A 25,542-nucleotide genomic window follows, 5' to 3' on the forward strand; every position below is an offset into this window, starting at 1 on the left:
TATATATATATATATATATATATATATATATATATATATATATATACATAAATATATATAATCCCACTACAACATAATTGTAGTAGGATCTGAGAGTTATAATGAAAAATGTGTTGGTTCAACACCTTAAACCCACTTACTTGTTTTGTTTTTACATTTTACAGCCGGACCAGCGATGGACAGGGCAGCAGAGACCCTAATGGTGGACAAGGCCACCATATAAATATATAAAACTTACTATGGTGAACAAACACACTACAAGATTGCCTGATTGCCAGACAGGTTTTGAAAGGCCCATCCATCCCACTATGGTTAAGGGGGGGACACACAACCCCTCTGTCATTGGGCTTTAGAAATAGTGACTATGAATTCCTGGGACAGTAAATATCAGTCCTGGAAATATATGGTTTGCGTCATATTACCATAAAGTCAAAGTCTGGTCCAGCATTAGGGCCCTGCCCTGGTCCAGGGGGAAATTGTCTGTCCTGGCCTTTTCCACCAGGTTGTTCTCAGGTTCCTGCTGGGGGTCACCGTCCACGTAACCGTGCCGACGATTTAAACGACCTCCTGGCCAAAGACTCCTGGAACCCACGTCCCCTCCCCTCATCCAATCTGATTTTCATTAATAGATTTACTTAAACTTACTTAAAGGTGTGGTTCTTGATTCGTGAATCAGACATTATGCATCGCAACATCCCTGAAGACATCGCAAAACTCCACCCTGATTCAAGTTTTTTGTGTGTATGCAATATGCAACACACATTATAAGGCATTATTACACATTTGATTTGATTTATTTGAAAAGCAAAACCACAAGATTACAGCAGTTCCGTTTCAGTTAACAGTCAAATAAGTTACAATACATTACTGTACAAAACACAATACATTACACATACTGTACGCACGCACGCACGCACGCACGCACGCACGCACGCACGCACGCACGCACGCACGCACGCACGCACGCACACACACACACACACACACACACACACACACTAATGTGTAACTAATTTCTTTTTTCAATTGTCATTTACCTTCAACCCTGCTGTAATAGTTTTCTAATACAGAGACTTTCTTGACCAAGATGCATTAAGAGAACAATGCAAATGAATGCAATGATTAATGATGGATTGTAATGCAAACATTAACACTAACCCACTAACCCTAACCCTAACCCTAACCCTAACCCCCTAACCCTAACCCTAACCCTAACCCTCACATGAATTAATTTTTGTCAATAAACATACATATCTGAATGAAAACTCATGAAAACAACGTGAGGCAATAGGAAGTAAGAAATTTGCTAAAACAAGGAGACATGTTACTGTATGTAGGTGTTGTGTGTAACCTGCTTAAGCTAGTAAGTCGTTTAATTTGTCACCTTAATCCTGGTCTGGTCTGTTTCTCTGAGTAACACTTGCTGCAATATAATGTGAATTTAAGACAAATGTATTAACCATACTGCATTTCTTTCCTCAAATGAATATAATTAAATAATCCGGATGGAAAACAAGAAACTTTCTTAATAAGTTTGAAAGCGCTGATTAACAAGTAACACCTATCCTTATTGCACTGTCATTTTATTGTCTCATTTTTTCTATTTTGTTTGAACTTTCTATTGTTTTAATTGTTAAATTTAATTGTATTCAAATGTCCCTTAAAATGTGTTTCTTTTGCACCGTCTTGATGCCCTTAATGTTTTGTGTAAAGCACTTTGAATTGCCTTGTTATTGCAACGCTACACAAATAAACTTGTCATACCTTGCCTTATTAGGTTGAGGTGAATGATTTCATAATATTAAGTATTAACATTTTCTGCAAGAATGATGATCTCAGATGAGATGAGGACAGAAGGAAAACACTAAGAAGTGCTCATGACTTGCTTTCAACAATATCGGTGCTGTCCTGAGTCTTGACCAACGGGCAATCTGGTATGTTTTTTTATATTTTTTATAGTACTAAGTACTATGAAAACTACATTATATGCCTGATTTGTGTCGTACAATAGAACCATTTTACTACTGCACCACTAGAATCTTTTCTTTTCACTTTACAGCTGAAATCATGATGAAGATAATAATCTTGTTTGCCTGCCTCCTGAGCCTTGCTTTGGCTTTTCCTGTGAGTATTAAATGATAAAAAGCCAATAACTTTCTTCCACATACATACAGTACAGTATCACCAAACCAACACTGAAGGTGAACATTTGTTGCATGTGTTTCTGTAGGTCGAAGATGAACACCTGCGAGTTGCGAGATCGAACTCAAACTCCAATGAGGTTTGTGGAAAAAAAAAAATGTTCCTTCTTTTGTAGCTGGGGGGATTGGGGGGTATCTTCAGTATCCTACCTCGGTTGCCCGCAGCAAACCAGCTGGCACTTCTTCGCCTGCTGTTCCCAACTCTGTTCCCAACTACACCGGCTGCTGCAGTTCCAGGAGGCAAATGATTTCACTGAATGATCATTAACCACTTTCAACCTGGCATCCCTATTTTGGACATGTCATGATATGTAAAAAAATGTTTTAAACATGTTGAACAATGTTCAAAAGTAGCGAAAATAGCAGATCTAAAAGTTCACCCGTTGTGAGCTTTTACATCAGCTATTTTCACTGTGCAACACCAACTTGCCATGAAGTAGGCTATAACATAGGACATAAGTGGTTAAATAATGTTTGGCAGTGTGCTTGCTGTATGGTCTTTAAACTCAGCCCTCTTTTGACTTAGTTGACAAATGAAATATTTCCTTGTTAACCTTCTCTCTTGTTTCTTGTGGGTCCTTGAAGTGAAAATGATTTGTAATGAATCACATTTGTTAAATAAATCTGCTATGAGGAAGAAATATGAATCAAAACTTATTCATTTGAGATCATTCATAGTCAACACTGATCATGATCACAACAAAATTTATACATAACTTTATATAGCCACGCTATAGACAGTGTCTGGCCTGCATGTGAGGCCTCCCGCTGCCACAGAATTTCTCACCATCACCTTGTTTTTCCAATTCCTATGAAACAGGAAAAATGATAGATGATGAGAACAATGATAAAACAACACAATAATTATTTAAAATAAAAAATGCACCCAAAAGGAAACTTTGCTGTACAGTAAGGAGCATAAATGTTCATAAAAAAACTGTGTTGGAAGATGTACTTACGGTACATTTTTTACTTAAGTAAAAGTATTAATACCACAATGTACAAATACTCTGTTACAAGTAAAAGTCCGCTATTCATAATTTACTTGAATAAAAGTACAAAAGTGTTGGCATCAAATTATACTTAAAGCACCAAAAGTAAAAGTACTCATTACGTAGAATTACCCATTTTTAAAAAATGTATAGAAATCTTTTGAAAATAGCAGATCTACATTGGCTGTTTTCAAATAGCAGAAGTATATAAAGTGCTGAAGTGGTTAATTTATGTTTTGTAATAATCAAAATCTAGTAAGAACGTTTTCCAAAAAAAATGAGTGGAGTAATATTTGGACTTGAGATGTAGTTGGAATGGAAAGTCAAAGTATTGAAAATTGGAAGTGCTGCAGTAAATTAAAAAATACTTCAAAATTGTACTTAAGTACAGTACTTGAGTACATGTACTTAGTTACTTTACACCACTGTCAAAAATAACAGGAAAATGTACATTTAACCCACGGCTGGCTCCAACAGTACATTACGACTACATTTCTCTATTGGACTCGGATTCCCAGCATGCACAGCCATTCTTCTGTACCCGGAAGTGTCTGAGAAGAGGGAAGTTCAGACGATTTTGAGTGTTTTGTTTTGACAAAACGAAGCGAAGTTGAGCTTTGGTTGAACGGTTACTCACTATCTCCTGGTTTAATGGCTGGACGTCATGGTTACAGGTAGCTCACATTCAAGATAACTTGATGTCTACGCTAATGAGCGACAAGTACAGCTTTTTGTCTATTTGTATAAGAATAATCTGTTTTTAGTGTTACTCTGCCTGTGTTTTGGTTAGTCTGATGGATTAGGGTGGTATATATATAACGTTAGACATCATTAAGATCATTAAGCATGGACTTATTATGTAATATCTATGTTGTTAATAACATGTATGTAACCCATCGCATTCACATTTTGGCAGGTCTATATGTGCCATAATTCCATAACTTTTTTATCAGCAATATAATACAATATACAATTTCATAATATAAAATGTATTTCAAAGTAATTTATTATATTTTTCATAATTTTCAACAAAAGAAATGGATCGCTCTGTGTCCTGTCTTCTCATGTAATATGAATGGGTCTGGGACAGTTAGATGCTGGGTGCTAGAGCGCTGCCAGTACTGGCACCGTGTGGCTCATTTGTGTTACTACACCTAACATGTCATCGTAACTGCAGGTCAGGTCAGGGGTCTTCAACGTTTTTCAGGCCAAGGACCCCGTAGCTAAGAGATAGATGAAGCAGGGACCCCCCCCCCCCCCCCGCCCCACACACACACATACACACCACATATTGTATAACATTGTGTTGCAGATTAAATCTTTGCATAGATTTAATAGATACAGTAGCTTCAATGACTTGTTTGACAGCACTGTCATCTGTGTTGGATGTTGGATTCATGTTAATGTGTATTTTCAGACATTTAACCACTTAAACCCTAAATACTGACCTTTCACTCTGTACTTGGTCTGCTCTTTCCCCTCTACACCAAATCTCTTTGCCGAAAAATAGCCGATCTACAAGCTCACAACGCCTCGCAGCGCGAGGCGTTGAGAGCTTGTAGATCTGCTATTTTTGGCTAATGTTCCCCTCAGAATAGAGATGCTATGGTTCAAGTGGTCAATATAAAAAATGGCGGCCCCCCTGTAGTAACTCTGAGGACCCCCTAGGGGTCCCGGACCCCCTGTTGAAGACCCCTGCTGTAGGTGATCATTCTGATCAACGCAAAGATGACGAATGATTTTCTATTCAATTAAACGTGGCTAATATACAAGACATGGTGAAATTGATGCTTTTAAGGGCTTGGCGACATTAACCAAATATCTTGCTATTTTTTACCAAATGTCTTGATATCGATATTGTTCCGATATTGTGGGGATGACTATTGGTGGTTTCACAAAATATTCACACACATTAGGATTTTGATAAACAATCATCAGTAATGCCTGTATATTAATAACTAAGTGGGTAAAGGCAAATAATAGAACACCTAAACAGTCAGGTGACGTCAGAAAATTACTGTAATGCATCCTTTAAAACTGAAAAAAGAAATCCAAAATCCCAGACAATAACTACTAGTCTCATACCATGATATCGATATAATGTCAATATGCCCAGTCCATGAGTGTGCGATGCGTGCATAATGCCTGCTCGTCAGTAATCATCTCTTGACAGTCTTTTGGCTGCATGTATACATTGAGATCATTGATGTACTGTGTGCGTGTGCGCGCGTGTGTGTGTGTGTGTGTGGACACTGGACAGTGATGAATATCTGGTTTGGCAGAGGGAATACGTGACGTCTGCTATCATTAGACAGGATTGTGTTGGACTGCTGCTGCTTAAGACTCTTGAGAGACAAGTGTGGTTTGTTTTTGACAAATTCTTTATACAATAGCAACATAGTATTCCCAGGTGGTGATAGCAAGAGATTACCTGAAATTTAATGACCAAGTTATGGACATTTTCCTGTTAATGCGAACCTTTCAGTAATATACCATCTCTGCATCTCAGTACAGATAATCGATTGCACCTTTCATTTGGTTGAGTTAACTTGCTCGATTTGACATTAGAGTCCTACCAATGCCTGATTTTGATTTTGGAGAGTCCTAGACCATTGGTTTTCAAAGTGGGGTATGGGGACCCCCAGGGGTCCTTGAGGGTGTTCCAGGGGATCCCCAGCAAAAGTAGTTAATATAGCGTCGGTGTCACAATCATAATAATAACCATTTTATCCATTTATATGTTGGCTATTCAAAAATAGCAGATCTACAAGCTCACAGCGCTTCACTTTGTGCCATGCTGCGATCTTGTACATCTGCTATTTTGGAACATTTTTGAAAAATATCAACATTTTAATTATTATTATTATTATTATTTCTTTACATAACTCTTCTCTTGTAGGGTCCCTGGCACAAAACCTTTTTAGATGGGGTTCCGCAGCCAAATATGTATCAATTTGGGGGTCCTTGGCACGAAAAAGTTTGAGAACCAAATGTCCTAGACCACCGATTTATAAATGTTTTGACTGATATTATTTTGAGGACAAATTCAGTCCAAAATCTTGAAATCAATTTGAAAACTTCATCATTACTGATATGAGCTGTTGATACAAGCCCTACACATAGTTCCTCCCAGATGTAGGCTGGGCTAACACACTGTAGCAAACTGTAGCAGCAGATTTGTAGAAAGCGATGTTTGACCAATCTGATTATTCCGAAATAATGTCAACAATCCCATAATTGGAAGGGCAAACTCCCCCTTACCCAAAGTACACAAGCTTAGCTTAACAAATCTTCAAAGTTAATATTTGGCCAGTCACATCTCGTTCCCGCTCCAAAATGTGTTTGGCCAACACCTGAGCTTGTGCATGTGTGTGTGTGTGCGTGCGTGCGTGAGTGCATGTAATAATCTGTGTGTGTACATGCATTGGGGAGAGAGGGGAGCGTGTACAGTATGAGGCTACAGTCCTGTTCCACCTCTGGTGTACTGAAAACTGATCTGCCAACGCAAGTCAACAAGAGACGTTTGTTCCTAATTTGGTCGGGCTTTTTTTTTTTTTTCATCTTCTCCCTCCTAAAAACGAGTATTTATATATTCACATCGGTGAGCCATAGGGGCTTTCCAGCAGAGATGATGGCAAGACATTAAACAAGTCGTCTGTAACGAGGTGATCGTAAAACACAACCCTGTGGTGTCCCACACAGACCTGTCATTATGGCTAAAAACAACAAATACACACGCCACACACACACACACACACACACACACACACACACACACACACACACACACACACACACACACACACACACACACACACACACACACACACACACACACACACACATACTATATTCTCAGGCTTTATGCAGACACAAAAACATCCTCACACACACTACCGTGAGATGGCCCCCCACTATTTTCTCCCCATCATCATAAAAGGTGAAGAATGCACTGTTTATATTTCTCAGTAGGGCTTGATGAGAGAGTGTGTTGAGAGGTGGCTGCTTGATCCTCCTGAGCTTAAAAGTCACATCATGAGGTTTGTGGCGGTTAAGACTTTACAGAACCAGCCCCTTAACCCACTTTGCTTTAATCGGCATCCATTTATTTTCCCTCCTTCATAGAAATTGGGAAAACAGGGTGATGGTGACAAATTCTGTGGCAGCGGGAGGCCACACATGCAGGCCAGGCACCGTCTATAGCTTGCCTCTAAAAAAAAAATGTTGGAGCTCTTAAAATAACTGCGGCTCATCCTGCCCGATATACACTAATGTCACAAGCTAAGCCATAATTTAGTGAGTCCAATTTTGAAAGACAAGTAAAGGTGAAGTCACTGGTAAAATATTCTGTAACCCTGATGAAATCTGTGTTAAGAAATGTGTCTGCCTATGTTTCAATACCGGTTTCTTTCGTTGTATCCATCCATCACCTAGGATTTGTCGTGGGTCCTGAGGTTAGCTCACCACATCCAGCCCCATGGCTCAGACTCAGACACCGCTCCAAACCCAGGCCCAGCCGGAGGAGGAGACCCTGATCGACGCCCAGGAGGTGCAGTTCTGGCTGGCCAAAGTGGTGTTCTGGGGCCAGGCTGAAAGCCCGGACACCCAGAAAGATACCTGCCTGCATCTCAGCAGACTGAAGGGTTTTCTCCAGCTCCTCCTCTCCCACATCAATAATGTGGTGAGTGAACACAATAAAACTAATTTAGCGCTCTCTCTCATCACAGCTGTAAGATTAAAAACATTTCTATCATCTAAGATTTGTGCCCTATGACTAGTGGTGGAAAAAGTACTCAATTTATTTTACTTAAAGGGGAATTTTGCCCCACGGTTTTCTTACCTTTTCTATGATGTTATGATATCCTAGGATGAATGGTACAGTAGAAAAACATCCCGGATCCGCCACAGCTAAAACGCACGCCTATGGGCCTTGCGCTAGGTCGTGTATTTTGATAGCTTTTTTTTCTTTCTTTTTTTTTAGATCTGACGTTCATATTGACAGAACACTATGTAGCGGTTACCACAACTATGCCCCACCGGAAGTCTCGCTAGACGAGATTGAAATCTTGAGATTTAGATATAGAAATACTCTGTTACATGTAAAAGTCCTGAATTCAAAATATGCTTGAGTAGTATAAAAGTCTTGGCATCAAAATTTACCAAACGCAAAAGTACTCATCGTGCAGAATGTCCGATTTCACAAGTTCAAAATGTATAAGAATCTTTTGAAAATATCAGATCTACAAGCTCACAATGCGTCGCATCGCGACGCATTGTGAGCTTGTAGATCAGCTATTTTCAAATGGACAAAATATAGAGAGGGCTGAAGTGATTCATGTATGTTTTGTGATAATAATCTAATTCTGCAAAGTAACTAAAGCTGTCAAATAATTGTAGTGGAGTAAAAAGTGCAATATTTGCCTCTGAGATGTAGTGGGTAAAAGTATTGGAAATACTGAAAAAAGTAAAAAATACCTAAAGATTTTACAATACTTTTGTATTTTGTATTTTGTATTGTACAGTACTTGAGTAAATTACTTAGTTACTTTACACCACTGCCTCTGATCTGTATTGAAACTGTTGGCACCAACTTCCATTGCTAAGGGTGGTTATAGGAAACCACTCTGAGCATCTTGTCTTCGAGATGTCCCCATGGGTTTGACGGCAAACACGGCCCACATTCCACAAAAAGACCGTTTATCGGCAAGTTGTGAACAACCTGCCTTAATCAAACCAATTAGGCCTTCCTTCTAATCAATTAGGCTGATCAGAGCCAAACAGCCGTCTGATTAATGATGCACTAAAGCTTAAGTGCAATCCCAGTGCGCACACACAACTCTCTCGCTCACTCGCCTCGTCTTCAAACCTGGACATTAACCCATTAAGACCGGGAATTCATTTTCAGATTTCTTTGGCTATTCAAAAAATCATGAAAATGTGTGCAAATCTTTGAATGTATATATATTTTTAAAGCAAACATTTGTAACTCAAATCTTTGCTTCTGGGGATTTTACAAATGTTTTCTGAAAAACGTATGCTGCTATATCAGTGGTTTCTTGAACTTTTTTCATGTGAAGGACCACCCAAAATTATATGTATTTGGCCACGGACCCCCATCTCAAAAAATATTGTTCCAGGGACCCCCAGAAGCAAATATTTGAGTAAAACATTTTCGCTTTAAAAAATATATATATATTCAAAGATTTGCACACATTTTCATGATTTAAAAAAAATAGCAGATCTACAAGCTCATAGCGCTATGACCTTGTATATCTGCTATTTTTGAATAGCCGAAGAAGTCTTTCAAATGACACGGATGCGTTCCCCGGTCTTAATGGATTAACAGTCCATGCGGCACGGACAGGGTCGTGCTAACAGAGGCCGCTCTGTGCTGTGCAGAGGCCGTGCGTGTCCGTCTTGGCAGCGCTGCCGTGTTGAGTTAGCCAGGTAATAGCCGCACGGGGACCTCCAGCGCTAACCTAATGTATCCCAGCATCAAGTCCAGCAAATTTGGGAACGGGGGGCAGAGGGAAGCAGGGGGCGCGGGACTCTGAGCCTCCAGTGTTACAGAAGCCATGCCTGCATTTAACACCGCTCTCTGCTCTCTCCAGTCATGCACCCTCCATCTTTCTTTTCAATACCTCTTCATATTTTTCTCATCTATTGGTAGGGCTGGGTAATTAAAGGGATAGTTCACCCCCAAAATGACTTTTTTTCGATTAGATTATCGATTAGACACAAAGAGTCTCCTTTGTGTCTCCTACCGGAACCGCTGCCTACCGTTCCGCTGGTTATCAAATTATTGGCTTAGGAATGCGACAAAAAAAAAAAAATCTGGGTGAACTATCCCTTTAACCGAATATCGAGACATCATTTAGAGCCAATAACTGACTTGATAATCGAGAAGCAGGCTTTGTTTTTTAATATATATTATTTAAATTTCTTATATATATATATATGTATATCGGCGTATCAACACAACACATTTCTAATAGATCTTTATAATGGACTAAATCGGTTAACCACTTAATTCGTGTGTTATAGTTTGTTACATTGGTGGTGTGAAAATAGCCGACCTACCAGCTCACAATGCCTTGCAATGTGACGCGTTGTGAGCTTGTATATCTGCTATTTTCCCTTTTTTTCATCGTTCTGTAACCGTAATTATGGTAAAAGTTTGAAATAATCGTGATATTGATTTGAAGTCATATCGCCCAACCCTGTCCATTAGTGTCTCTCTCTCTCTTTCTCTCTCTCTGTCTCTCACTCTCAATTTCTCTCTATACGTTTAGTTTTTATCCATAGGATCCTCCTCTATGTTGATATTACATGGATAGCAGTTTTTCAGTAGCTGCTCCCCTTGCGGTCCATAATGATGGTTATAATCATTCAGATAGTCTCTCTCGTCTCTATCTTAACCCTAATTTATATTCTGTCCCATGACTGTGTTGATGGTAGATACATAACAGATATTTTCAAGCTATGAAAACTCCATGTCTCTTTTTAGGGGTGAATATACTATAAATTGTCAGCTCTCCGTGTATTTTATTAGGCTGTGCAATGAGCACTGACATCGACTAATTCTCTCCCTTTCTGCTTGTCTGCTAGCATTGTTCGGCATACATGTCACCCAGAGGCGTCAATATCTGCAGCATGATGGAAGGGTGAGAGGGAGGAGGAGGAGGAGAAGGAGGAGGAGGAGGGGGTTCAGAGAGTGGGAAAGAGAGAGGGATGGTTTAATTGGAGTAAAATCCTTTTTCCCGGCAGTGGGCTCATAAAAGAGCAATGAGGATAACCTACTTTTTGGCAACAGTTTTACATCCTTTGATGACTTAATGAATTTATTGTGGCTTTAGCCCCGAGGTAAAATGAAATATATTCCAGTTAATATTAAATTGTGGTTTACACCAGGATAGCACCCTGGGAGTAGAGCTGGAAGTTTCTATCTCGGTAGAGCTCTGAGTTGAACGTTTAACATGATTGCTGGCTGCACTGCCGCGATATGGCAACACTAGAGGAATAATTTGGAAAATCCTGCAGTGCTTAATCCATTAAGACCGGGAACGCATCTGTGTCATTTTAAGATTTCTTTGGCCATTTTTTTTCTTTTTTAGTTTGCCAACACTTTTAACTCCGATCTGTGCTTCTGGCGGTCCCCGGAACAACATATTTTGAGGGGCTTGGGGGGTCCACAGCCAAATACATATCATTTTAGGTGGCCGTGGACCACCATCTCAAAATATTTGGTTCCAGGGACCCCCCAGAAGCAAAGATTTGAGTCACAAATGTTCGCTTTAAAAAATTATATATATATTCAAAGATTTGCACAACTTTTCACGATAAAAAAAGGCAGATCTACAAGCTCATGAGCTTGTATATCTGCTATTTTTTGAATAGCCAAAGAAATCTGAAAATGATGCGTTCCCGCTCTTAATGGGTTAATGTGAGATATACTGTACACAAGATGGTTGGGGTCTTCAGCATTAGCTACCAGTTTATGGACACACTGACGCTTTGTTGTTCATAATTAGGACTAAATATGTCAGCTATTCCGATCATGGCTCAGTGCCGTTCAGAGACTGAGCTCTGCTGCCTCTCTGAAGCACCGGGCTTCACTCTCTGACACTGTGTATTCACCAGAGATACTGTCATGTCTTGCTTGTCCAAAAATGTCACTGATGATAAAAAGCTCCCCCTATAAAGCTCTCCCATTACCTCCCCATGGTCACCACATAATAAATTGCTTCTGTCTGAGCCGCCTGTCTCAAATCATGACTAGATATACCATACATGCTCTCATCGCTCTGCTTCTTTTCTTTTTTTTTTTTTACTGGGGACACTTCGTGTGGAGACAAGCCTTTGATTCCGATTTGGCATTGGTGGTCAGAAATAATTGTTTTCTTGTGTGACGGCGCATTCGTATTGGAGCCTATACAGCACTTTTCAATAGTCCCAAAGGGTCATAAAATTCTCATTGTAAATGAACATTTTATTCGCCATTGCATGAGGTACAATGAAGGCGCGCATACTGTACACACACGCATGCACGCACACACGCAGGCACATACACGCACACACGCACACACGCACAGTGGTGGAAAAAGTACTCAAATTCTTTACTTAAGTAAGTTAAGTATACTGCAATATAAAAACACTCTGTTACAAGTAAAAGTCCAGAATTCAAAATTGACTTGAGTAAAATTACAAAAGTATTGGCATCAAAATGTACTTAAAGTACCAAAAGTAAAAGTACTAAATATTTGAAAATAGCAGATCTACAAGCTCACAACGCGTCGCGTTGTGAGCTTGTAGATCTGCTATTTTCAAATAGCCTAGGTATAAAATAGGGCTAAAGTGGTTAATGTATGTTCTATAACATCATAATTTACATCTGCAAAGTAACTAGTAACTAAACTTTTCAAATAATTGTAGTGGAGTAAAAGTACAATATTTGCCTCTGAGATGTAGTGGAGTAGAAGTAAAAGTATTGGAAATTGGAAATACTCAAGTAAAGTACAAATATCTCAAAATTGTACTTAAGTAAATGTACTTCGTTACTTTCCACCACTGCACACGCACACATACACATACACATACACATACACATACACATACACATACACATACACAAAAAAAAACATACACATACACATACACATACACATACACATACAACTTTTTCCACATGAGATTGATGAGAAGGGCCAGTGTTTAGATAATGTCCAGAACAGTCCAGACGGTGTTGACGGTGCTGGCAGGGGGAGAAACATGTTGAATGCATCGAGGGCTCATCTAAAGAAACTACTTGTTCCATTACCATTCTGCTTCCCATTATTGATGATCTCATCCACATGGATGAGTCTCAGTCAGGCTCTGTGATGCTGGATGTGAGTGTATATACTGTAGGCTCAGGCCAAGCCTGCCATTGTCTCCAGGCTATTATACATTGCAATATGCATTGCTTTATTGTCGTTGCCGTATCCTACCCCTTTATTGATATGTGTTTATTTTCCTACAGCACATTTCCTCTAGACCTGATGTAGAATGAGGAGTCAATGCATATACTAGAGAGCCCGACCGAATCGATGCAAGATTTTTGCGTCCGATCCCAATTTTGGAGTCCTAGATCACAGATTGACAATCTTTTTTTGACTGATATTTTGTCAAAACACATTGAACGAGCAAACAAGTATACATAATATATTATACATACATAAACTGAAGTTTTAAGCCTATCCTGATGTGATTGTGAGCTTGTAGATGTGCTATTTTAGAAAATCTTTGAAAGTTGTTGGCCTTTTACCTATAATAATATGCACAAAATATGGACGCCAGGTTTAAAGTGGTAAAATTGGGGCACATTGGCTGCATAATACAGTATTTGCCAATATATTGGCCAGACCGATTTATCGGTTGTGCTCTAATATACCTATACTGTACATTTTTGTCTACTGTAACTGTAGTCTTAACTTCTTCCTCACATTTTTCCTTGATTTGTTCTATCGCTGACCCAATTTACCTCTTGACAGCGCAAACTCACAGCACATCATGAAGATGCCAGTAATATTTCACACATTTTTAATCTGCATACTCCAAACAGATGGTCCTGGCCCCGGGGATCATTATGCCATTTAAGAGTCTCTTATGGCTGCCTATCATATCCTGCCTTCCCACCACCAAAGCCTCCATGGTCTGCATGCCGCAGTGAAACAGCCAGAATCTCCTTTGTTTCAGCAATAGCACACTGCTTCAATTAAAAACGGGCATATGTCAGATTTTCGATGGGGTCTGGGCTTGGGCTTCTGCCTCGAAGCTGTTGCTGTGTAGACTTTTAATTGGCCCAATGGTGCGATGTATGATATGGTCTGTTGTTGTTATGGGCTGAATATTCTATACATCATGCACGTATGCGTAAACAAGACACATGGGCGCATGTGGGGGTACTAGGCACACACGTACAAACACGCTGTAAAATTTATAGCACCTCCAAACAGAGCTCAATCTAGGAACACCTCCGCCTCTTTGATCTGTTCTGTGTACGGCTCGCTCACTGCTGAAGTTGTGGTGAGAACATCACGCTCTCTGACTTGTCCTCTAACCTCACACTCTCCGACTTGTCTATTGGACGTCTTGGATGTGTCCATGAGTTGGACCCGTGTTAACCCATTAAGACCGGTAAAGAATCTTGCGTCGTTTTAGATTTCTTTGGCTATTCAAAAATTGCAGATATACAAGCTCAATGAGCTGAGCTTGTAGATCTGCTATTTTTGAAAAATCGTGAACATTTGTGCAAACCTTTGAATATATATTTTTAAAGGGAACATTTGTAACTCAAGTCTTTGTTTCTGGAGGTCCCTGGAAGAAAATATTTTACAAATGTTTGCTTTAAAAAATATATATTCAAAGATATTCACGATTTTTCAAAAATTGCAGATCTACAAGCTTGCTGCACGGCACTCGGTGCTATAAACATAAATAATGGTTATAGCTAACATCTAAAATGACACAGATGCGTTCCCGGATTGAATGGGTTAAGAGTTTCTTTTCTCTTTTTTCCCCCTTACTTCCACAATATAAATATACAGTAGTAATAATCATATTATAAATGATGCTCTTAGAATTTTGTGAAAATCCTAAACTTACAGTAATGACATTGTTTTTAACCACTTATGCCCTATGTCAGGGATTTTCCACTGATTGTGAACCAGGGGTCCACCACCCTGACTAAGAATCAACCTTGGGACCACTGTTGTGTTGGGTGGGGATATGGGCTAAGGATTCGTTTTTTTTTCTTGAGTTGCACGATCAGTATTGGCTATAGTGGTCTAGACATACAGTAGTCATTTTCTGGCTGGGGGGACGGTGGGGCCTGTGTTTCATACATGTGCCCCTTGTACCGTCTGTGGACATTTCAATGAACTGATTCTCTTCTGTAGTAGTTATAGGGATAGTTCACCCACATTTTTTTTTTTCTATCGATTAATTAGTCACCCCATGGAGACTTGAATTCATGGATATTTTTTTGTTTTTGTCGCAATTCTAAGCCAATAATTTGATGACCAGCGGAGCGGTAGGCAGCAGTTCCGGTAGGAGACACAAAGGAGACTCTTTGTGTCTCCTACCGGAACCGCTGCCGGTTATGAAATTATTGGCTTAGGAATGCGACAAAAACTAAAAAAATATCCATGAATTCAAGTCTCCATGGGGTGACTAATCGATGGAAAAAAGGTAATTTTGCGGTGAACTATCCCTTTAAGCTTGGAAGTACTTTTGGAATTGAAAACACAGGCCTTCTCAAATGACCACTGATAGTGATTGATAATGTCTTTAATTCCAATGTCTTCATATCACACAAATACCAACAAGATTGAAGTTGGCTATAGAGGAGGACCTGTCGCGGTAGACGAGGCCGATCACATGACCTAGCCAGCGGAGCTGTCTTCGTGCCAGAATCACCTCTATGCTGGATGAGTTATTGCGTTCACAGATCTCTGCATAGGTCATATGATGCTCCCATGTGATGCCAAGGATCCTTCGCAGACAGCGGACGTGATAGGCCTCCAGAGATCTTATGTGCCGTCTGTATGGTGTCCAGGCTTCAGAGCCATACAGTAGTGTGGACACACATACTGCCTGGTACACTGCTGCCTTGGTTGATGCCTTCAGGTTTTTGTTGGTGAAAACATGTGACCTTAGGCGACCAAACGCGGCGGAGGCAAGGTTGATGCAGGCTACTGAAGTACTTGGAAGTTTGGTACCGTTTCCAGAGGGGTGTTGTCAATGAAGAAGACCGGTGTGGGTGTCTGGGTAGAGCTTGGTTGGTGGACTATTTGTGTCTTCTTGATGTTGACCTGAAGACACGCACGCACCCGCGCGCACACACAGCGTTAAAGCACATTCACCCAGGGCGCACACACACCATCAACTTCACCACCTTCGCTCATTGTTCTGTTCCGTGTATATCTCACTATAACCACTGTAATAAAAGTAGACATTTAATTTGGGAAATAAGGTTATTCAAGCATCACACTCGTGTGGGTGTTTCTTTTATGTAACTAACTCCTTGCTCGTCTCAGGCATTTTTCCCGACAGAGGGAGGTAATTGCAACCATGTCAGAACTACAACATCTAGGTACATCTAGTATCCACGGTGCGCTGTCTGTTTCAAATAACTTTTATTGACATAGGTGCCCTACCTGACACCAGGGTAGATATTTCTCAATAGAAGAGTAGTAGTTGCATTGCCATGCTGTCCTCCATCATAGAGACACGCATATTCTAGGCTAAATACTGTATTTCTATTTAGAGATTTTCATGTCGGTTATTTGCACCGTTATGGTTATAGAAAATGACACATTTCTGCACTAGCTTCTACACTGCTGCCACTTTTCTTAAAAAAATGCTAAATCTTGTCAGCTTCACCCAAACATTTTAAGGGACATAAATTCACATAAAACAGTCTATATCCACAAAGCTAATTGATTAATAGAACATAAAACCACTGGAGAAAGGAAGTCATGACGACTTTTGATAGGGATTAGAGACAGTCTTTTATAACATTAACTTGAAATGTGTCTCCAGCTCAAATGCTGACCACAGAATGGAGCGGGGTGCTCCCCACATTTATCCCTATCCCCCATGGTCTGACACATATAAAATCAATTATAATACAACACAATACAACACATAAATTCCCCACCCAACACATTCCTATGGTAAACAACTTAATTCGGTGACAATAAAACGATAATCAAAAACGTGTGTGCGCCCCAAGGCATGCTGGGAAGTCCCTGCCTTGTCCAATGCACTCCACACAACCCCCATGCACCCAAACAAGGCTGGAGGTACTGGGGTTACCCTGCTCTAGTGTCTCATGGAGAGCGGTATCCGGTGTGGATACCTCTCCACGCCGGAGAGGTATCCACTGTGCTTTTCCACTGTGGTTATAGTGATTTTCTGTGGTTCATGACGGGGAATGGGCCTAGGCCGTTGACCCCAAGGCCCCAGAACCGAGAGGGAGAAGTGAAGCACTAAAGTCATGGTGGCCGATTCTGGTACTGCAGCTTACCACAGCTTGTGCACGGACAATCTGGGAAGCCATTGTCAAAGAAAAGCACCAAGGATAAGTCATGATGATTTGATAGGAACACTTTTATTTGTAACTCAAACACAAAACGTTTCTTCAACCACTCACTGACACTGCAGAGCACAGAATAGAGGGGAGGGGAGGGGGGGGGGGGGGGGCGAGGGTGTTCATCATATTTGACCCCCCCAAAATAATCATATTTGAACTGGGGACCCCCCCACCCTGACATACACTTAGAATTGTAGGCATTTCATTTCGTTTGACTCGGTTCTACAGATAAATATTGTAGAACCGACTATTTTCACAATGTTTGCCTCTTTCTTTCGTAATATTTCAGTTTGGCCAATTTGGTATTAAAACATGAATACATTAATACATTGTAACTTTAGAAATGTGTAGATGCCCTGTATACACTTATACTGTATGTTTTGTTTTGTTTTTACTGTTGAGTGAGAAAACAGTGGTGCACATTAATCATCTGGGGACCTCCCAAAATAATTTGGGGACCCCCAGTGACATTTGGCAAATGGGACAGACTTTAGGGTAGTCAAAGTAGTGGGTGGTTCTGGGTGTGTCCACAGAAATACAGCTTTTGAACACATACATGTACTGTGTTTTGGGGAAGAAAAGGATATCTATAATAATACCCAATTATCATTATTTAGAGGGTAAAGATATCAAAATGGAATTTAGTGTTTTGCTAACTATATCATGTAATGAGGTAGTGCATAATGCACTCTGCATTCAAACATACCTAACCTATATTATGATACTTAAGTACCTGAAAAATATATGTTGCTTGAACTTTAGAGAGTGAGTAAACTTTTGCACACCTCACAACTTGCTGCCCCCGAGACAACTTGACACCCCTAAGCAGTCATGCTGCAAGCATGCTCAGAGTCACTTATGTATTTTATATTTAAAACAGCTATTGAATGCACATTATTCTGAACCTGGATGCCTGTGCCTCCTTCTCCCTTAGAGCTCCACCACAGAGGCCATGACGAAGCTGCCGTTCCTAGGCCAGTTCCTGGGCAGACTATGTTGGAACCCCTGTGTCACTGCTGATGGTGAGCTCAAGAGGTGCATAGAGATGGCAGCTAGGGCTGGGCCATTCGGACAGAATCTAATATCACTATTTTTGAACAAATACCTCTATTGATGTAATTATAATAATATGGTATATAGTGGTGATAATATTTTCTTTATAGCTAAAATAGCAGACCTATAAGCTCACAACGTGTTGAGATTGTGAGCTTGTAGATCGTCTATTTTGGCTAATTCTGAACATGAATAGGACTGATGTGATTAAAGTCAGGAAAATACAACAACACATATATCATATTATCATAAAACGAAAACGAAAAATCCCAGACGATATCTAATCACATATCACAGTATTGATATAACATCGATATATATTGCCCAGCCCTAAGTGCAACCTAAAGGATTAAGGCCATTGACCTATTCACATGGTGGCCATTCTGCTCTTATATCATACTCTGGGGGGATGGAGCCAAAACGAACATAAGAACAAAAATGGCAACGGTGTGAATATGTCTTTTGCACTTTAGGATAGATTAATGACATTCAACAAGCAGGCTGTCAACCTGGTCCTAACTCCCCGCCACAACCTGTGAACATATTGACAGTTTCTCTTGACTACAGGATTGACATCTGTTGAGTGTGTGTGAATTGTGTGGCGTTGTTTTCCAGCCGAGGGCCGCAGCCTGCTGTTCCAGAGCATGTGGTGTCTGTACTCTGAGGAACCCAGCAATGCGGTGGAGAGGAAGGCCAACCAGTGGATTAGGGTATGGACTGGAGATACTCCATCTCTGTTAATACGCCTTTCATTTAGAGTCATGATAGATGGGTAAAATTTCGAGTCCAATTAGGGTTGGCTTTTTCACAAGGTCTAGTAAATGGGATACATATGCATCATTCACTCATCTTTTGTCAGCATTTTTTGTCATAACATGTGTTTTTTCTTTTTACGAAGCAAAAAATGTACAAAAAACAAACACAAAAAGAAAACAATGAACACTCTTATGAATACTTCACTTACAGTGACGATTAGAGGGATATGCGCATTATGGGAAGTGTTTTACTAGAAGAACTGGAGACATTATTATAAACAGTGGGGCAAGTTCTCATTACTTTTTGTAGAGTGATTATACAAGAAATATGGACTGGGCAATATATTGTTATTACAGTATATCAATATTGTGGTACAGTATGAGCCTAGATATTGTCTGGGGTTTTGGATATCCTAATATCGTGATATGGAATTATTGTTTTCTTTTACTGGTTTTAATCATTAAACTGACATTTTAGAGGTTTGGCTTGGGTAGTTTCCTTGCCATGATTTCCTGATGCCATGATCCAAATATTGGAGAGATATCCTCAATAGTCTCCTCATTGACTTACATTGCACAGTGAAACGTCTCAAAGTTACTCTTTTGGCACATAAACGAAAGCGAACAAAGCAATTCTGTCATTGTATAATATTACGAAATCCGACACAGCATTTTTTTCAAATTAAAATGTCAACTTTCTGTTGCTTTTAATATTTTAAAATCCTGATCTCAATTCACAGATCATTGTACACAGATCAATCGTCATTGTAACATTTTGCTTAAGCCCTATTTTATACTTTCCAAAAGAAAGAAAGAAAGAAAAAAAAAACCTCAAATAGATTGCACAATGAATCTCATATTATGAGATTACAAGATTGAGAGATAACATAATTCCCTACGTATTATATTGGCAGTGACATCATTCTATCTGCTTCTCTATTACAACCCTACTCATGTCTCTCTTCCATGCATTCATCACATCATCACTATAGAGTAGAAAACTTGTATGTCCAAAACCGTTACTCTTAAGTGTTCCAATAGGTCTAATGTACTGTAGTTATTATTTCAAGCACTTATTAATATATTGTCATTGGTTAAATATTTGTAAAACCTATAGACAGACTTATGCCCTTTCATTTTCACGAAACGCAAAAAATAGCTGATGTACAGTACAATCTCACATCGGCTATTTTCTTTAGTTTTGTGTGACACTCTTAATTTACGAGAAAACATTAAAAGTTGAAATATGGAGATACAAGGTTTCTACCCGACAGCGACATCATATCATCATTATGCAGTTTATGTGCTAATTAGGCCTAAACAGCCTTGATGTAGGACTCTGCTTTCACTACCCCAACAACTTGACAGAATCACTCTTTGACTCCTTTTAGGCTGTTGAAGTTATTTTCTGTCTAATTGGTCTTTAATGGTACTTCTCCTGCCAGCTCTCTGTATCTCTGCTTCAATGGCAAATGGATGATTAAGGACCTTGACTGGACCTCTAAAGCTCTTGCCCAAAGCCATAAACCATATTTTGAAACGCAAATTAAAACTATTTACTATTTCAGTGTCAGTTGTCACCCACAGAACGGATGAAAGACTTTTTTACCAGCGTTAGTTGATACTGCTCACTGTGTGAATTTACTGTTTTTAACACGCACAGAATAGAGGGACAGAGAGCGAGAGAGGAGGATTTTAAACTTTCACAGGGTTCACACAGATGGCTTTTGATAAACAATATGGAGCGCTCACGTTTCTGCCAGATTAACTTTGTGTTTGTATTCTTTTGATTAATTTCTCATCTAATAAAACGTCTTGATAATTAAAACAGTGCCTTTAAAGTAAACTTTGAATTTGCCAGATGGTCTTTGACCTATAACTGGGGAAGTGGAGTGCATGTGTGCGTGGTATGGTGTCGTGTGGGTGTGTGTGCACGCGTGTGGGTGTGTGTGTAGGGTTGTACTGGGATGAGGGAATGGTGTGTAGTTACATTACATTCTTCCATAGCCTCGTCTTCCATAGCCTTGCTCAGCTCCACATCGCGTGCCTGCGTCAGAGAAGAGATATGTGAGTGGCGGCCCGTTGGACAGACATAGGAAAGGTGCACCAGAGGGTTTGTAACGCTAAATGTCATTGAATCTCATTGAGATGAACCAGATGTTGCCTTACTAATGATTGCTTAATGCTTTCTTTCGTACCAACAGTTCTATGACATTGTTCCTTGACGAGCATCCAAAAAAGTATGGCATCATAAGATGCTGCAGGGTGCCCTGTGTAGCTCAACGGATAACATACAGTATGGCACAGACTCGGACAGAGCTTGGGGCTGACCTAAACTAAAAGTACTTTATATACTTGAATACGTTATGGCACTGCATAAAAGTGTTCAAAACGGCAAACGTAATAAAATCAACTCCTCTTGCGTCTCTCCTTTCCATAGAAGTCTTCAGTTTCTGCTAAATGACAAGAATTGAGGGAAGCACACACACACACACAAAAAGCAGCATCTTCGCCACAGCTCAGGCATTCTGGGAGAACAGGGCAGCTGTATGGTTTTAGGCTAGAGATGGTCCGTCTCTGCGTCTGTCCCTGCGTGTCTCTGTTGTGTTGTTGCCGTTTGTCCTGGAATGCAGAATGCAGCCTGTTTTCTGTTAGCCCTGTCTGATCCATCTCCCCAGCATTGTTGTCTCGCTGCCGCCGTAATGGGCTCATGGTCTAGCGTTAAGTGGCATTTAAACACTGTGCGTATATGTTTGCATGTCTGTGTGCTTACTAATGTTCGCATGTACATTCATGTGCAGGATATGCGCATTCTGTCGCGCTACACTGCGTCAGCAGCCATGTCTTAATTTTTTCTTCTCTTAATTATGAGCGATGTGGTGAAAGCACCCGGCTTCTTCTTCCTCCCGCTCTTGGTCTCATCCCTCCACCCCCTCCTCTTCCCGCACTCTTCTCTGCCTCCCTCTCTCCACATCTGAGTCTTCTAGCTGTGTTTGATGGGTGCTGGGTTGAGCCGCATAGCTGAGGGCTGTGCGAGTTTTAGTCTTCAGATCAGCTCGGTTTGTTTTCCTCCATCCTACCATGGCAGTTGGGGCGGGGGGGACCACACAGTGCCACAGTAACATGGCGTGATCCTGGAGGAGATGACAGATAAAGAAAAGTAGGGGTGTAATATTAGAGGGCTGAGGGACAGTGGGGTTTTGATGTGTGCACACAGGGCAAAGGGCTCGGGGCCTGGGAGCCACTGTGGCGCTTTTCCGGGTTTCAGCATATCATTTCTTTGGTTTAGTTTTTTCGTCTGTTTCAGCTCATATTTCCTCTGTCTGTCTCTCTTTAGTTTTTTATTTGTGAGAGCGGCATTCAGTGAAATTGTTCTCTCTGGTTCAACTCATTTATTCCCTCTGTGTGGTCCAACATTTTAACGGTCCCAACTGACTGACATGCATATCAACTTATAGTGCTGCAACTATTTGACAATAATATTCTTAGCAATTATTCTATTGATTACTTTTTCAATGAATCAAATAATCTTGAAGTCGGATTTATTTTAGTTTTGTATTCTTTTATAATTGACTACATCGATTTGGCTGATTAACCACTAAGCCCTATTTTATACTTTGTCGACATACAGTATATTTCAGTTCCTCCCCAATCAATTATTTTAATTGATTAGTTGGATTAATATTGTTGCTTGTACCCCTAATCTCAACCGTTATTTTCCCCTCCTCCTTAAGTAAATTTTAAACAGCGATGACACTTGTATAGTAAATGACTGAGGAGTGAATTACATAGTCCTTTAGAAAAAGATTTACATAACATTTTTGGAATATTTGTTTTCTAGTGAGACAAGGTTAATGGGTACATACTCGGTTCTAAACCCAGTTGACTACATGAGCTGTGATATTTTCTACTTTCCCTTTCCCCTCACTCGGCTCCATGTTTTCTTGGTTTGCGTCTCTGCAGTCTTAACTGTTCCAGGCTATACTTGAGCCCTTTATTGGTTTTGGGAGAATTCGATCATGGCTTTAGTAATTGTTAACAGCAGTCAGAGGCACCCATCAAAACCAGCGCAAGTCCTGCCTAGTCCACTTTTCTTTTCTTTTTCTTTTACATCTTCTGTTTTAATTTTAGATTTATGGATGGGGTAATTTTTATGCCAGCAGCATGTCCAGGCCCCCCAAAAAAACCCAGCTTGGTTACTTCTTTCAAGGGGAGAGGGAAAGATGGCTTTTGACCTGAATTATCTTCACCAATACTCCATTCCATTCCTGTTGACCACACCCTTTTCTTTCCCTCCAAAATGTGGCCGTTCTGATGCGTTCCATTCTCCCTCTGCCGTTCCCTCAAACAGTCTTTCCCTCGCTCCTCTCTCTCTCTCTCTCTCTGGTCCCCGGCCCCACTGTGCTTTCTTGCCCAGGGTGGGATAAGTGTGAGTGGTTTTGTAAGTACTGAATGTGCAGGGTTTGAGGGAGATCACATGGTAGTGATTGGGGTTGTTGTGGAGGGTAAGCATCTTAGCGTGCTGTAGAGCCTGGCCAGAGAAACCACAGAGACCCACCACCAGCACTGCAGAACTCCTCTCCTAGGGATTTTGGTTCCCTCCTCGCTGTCTTCTCATTTTCGTTGTGTTTTCTCTGTCTCTCCCTCTTACCACATCTAGCCTCTCTCTCCCTCTCCCCCTCTGTTTCTCTCAATCTCTCTGTTTTGCTTTCTCGATCTCACTGTATGTCACAGATTTTCTCTCTTTATCGGCAATCGGCAAGGGATTTGTCCTTTTCATTCTGCTCTTTGCAGCGTGGCAATTCTCTGTGTTGTTGGTTTATTGGAGTTTCAGAAACAGATGTGTACTGGAGATGTGACGCCTCATCTGGTACTGTTGGACTTTGTAGACACACTTTTCAACTTTTGTAACCAATGGATCCATGTTCTTTATGATTGAATGACTGTAGAAGCTACCACTTGTCTCAAAGCTTCAAGATAATGTACTGATTTTAAGCCATAGGTCTTTTGCGGTTACTTACTTTCCATCGCTAGTGCGAGTGAGTCCTAATGTGAGAATCGGTTGCCAAATGTTCACTCGTAATATTACGGGAACTTTGAGGCCTGCGTTACAAGACCACGGTTCTTCAGTGAAGGTGTAAGGGCCCAGTCTTGCACGCTGGAAAAAGCTCAGGCATACCCTTTCTTCAGAAAATCTGTGTAATTTACTTCAGCGTCATTAAAATCTAGTGAAATCCATCCCTGATGATGCTCTCTCCACCTCAAAGTGGAAATTTGTGCTGCTACATCTTAACCCATTAACACCGGGAACGCATCTGTGTAACCACTCTAACCATTATTTTATACTTTGGCTATTCAAAAATAGCAGATATACAAGCTCATAGCGCGGGACCGAGTGCCGTGCTACGAGCTTGTAGATCTTTTTTTTTTTGATACATCGTGAAAATTTGTGTATCTTTGAATATATATATTTTTTAAAGCGAACATTTATAACTCAAATCTTTGCTTCTGGGGGTTCTAAATTATTCTAAATTTACAGTTAAAAAAAGAAAAACGTATGTTGCTATAATCAGTGGTTCTCACACTTTTTTATGTCAAGGACCACCCAAAATGATATGTATTTGGCCGCGGACCCCATCTCAAAATATTTTGTTCCAGGGACCCCCCCCCCACTCGGTGCCACGCTATGAGCTTGTATATCTGCTATTTTTGAATAGCCAATGAAATGACACACAGATGTGTTCCCGGTCTTATTGGTTTAAAAATGTTGAGAACCACTGTTGTAAGTTTTGGCCAAGCTGTGACTTACTTACTGTAGGAGTCTGGTGCCCACTCTCTTTGTTCCCTCATTATGACTAGTTATTCCCAGACCAGAATCAGCTGGGTTTATTAGTCTAGTTTATCAGTGTATGATGAGGCCCCTTCTGAAATATGCTTGTTAAAACACCAAGGGCCCCCCTAATAGAAGAATGTTCATTTTTGATGTTTCTCATATGCCGTCCATACATTCTGCCTCTTGTAATCGCTGGAATGCCTTTTTCTCCACTCTTCGTGTGGTTCAAACACACCGAGGCCAACAGCAGAGTCATCCTATACTTACAGTAACTAATTAGCTTTGATGTTATGAATCATGGGACAAATCAAAGTCTCGTCCGCAGTTTAAGATGTACTGTACTCATAATAAGCACCAATAATCTGCTGCACATTGTGGTGCCCGCTCTCTCCCCTGCAGAATGTGTTGTGTCAGCTCGCCACAGAAGAAGATGGCACCGCCATGCAGGCACTAGTGAAGCACATGGGCGTCCCATCAACAGAATACCATCTCAGAGTTCTGAGGAAGGTACTGGATCTCGGTAGTGACCATTCAGGAGACTTTGTTTCAGTCTGTCGTCGTCAATATCAGTGCA

The 25,542-nt window shown here is 40.4% G+C and overlaps 1 protein-coding gene and 1 long non-coding RNA gene across 3 annotated transcripts in view; both read left to right on the forward strand.

Moving 5' to 3' along the window:
• Positions 1-2,050: 2,050 nt before the first annotated feature.
• LOC311042967 lies at positions 2,051-2,758 on the forward strand. Its single transcript, XR_014600569.1, has 3 exons — positions 2,051-2,124; positions 2,231-2,281; positions 2,318-2,758. It is a non-coding gene; the product is annotated as an uncharacterized lncRNA (long non-coding RNA).
• A 995-nt stretch (positions 2,759-3,753) lies between these two features.
• The window catches only part of fancc (FA complementation group C), a 38,897-nt gene continuing 17,108 nt past the window's right edge, over positions 3,754-25,542 (forward strand). For both annotated transcript variants that reach the window (XM_084054864.1, XM_084054865.1), the window contains exons 1-5: positions 3,754-3,867; positions 7,628-7,874; positions 18,262-18,349; positions 18,996-19,090; positions 25,368-25,475. In XM_084054864.1, the coding sequence (XP_083910990.1) occupies positions 7,671-7,874; positions 18,262-18,349; positions 18,996-19,090; positions 25,368-25,475 (495 nt within the window). In that variant the 5' untranslated portion in view covers positions 3,754-3,867; positions 7,628-7,670. The remainder of the gene's footprint in view (positions 3,868-7,627; positions 7,875-18,261; positions 18,350-18,995; positions 19,091-25,367; positions 25,476-25,542) is intronic.

The sequence above is a fragment of the Gymnoscopelus microlampas genome (assembly GCF_963454915.1).
Source record: "Gymnoscopelus microlampas genome assembly, chromosome: 4".
In the NCBI taxonomy this organism is placed as follows: Eukaryota; Metazoa; Chordata; class Actinopteri; order Myctophiformes; family Myctophidae; genus Gymnoscopelus; species Gymnoscopelus microlampas.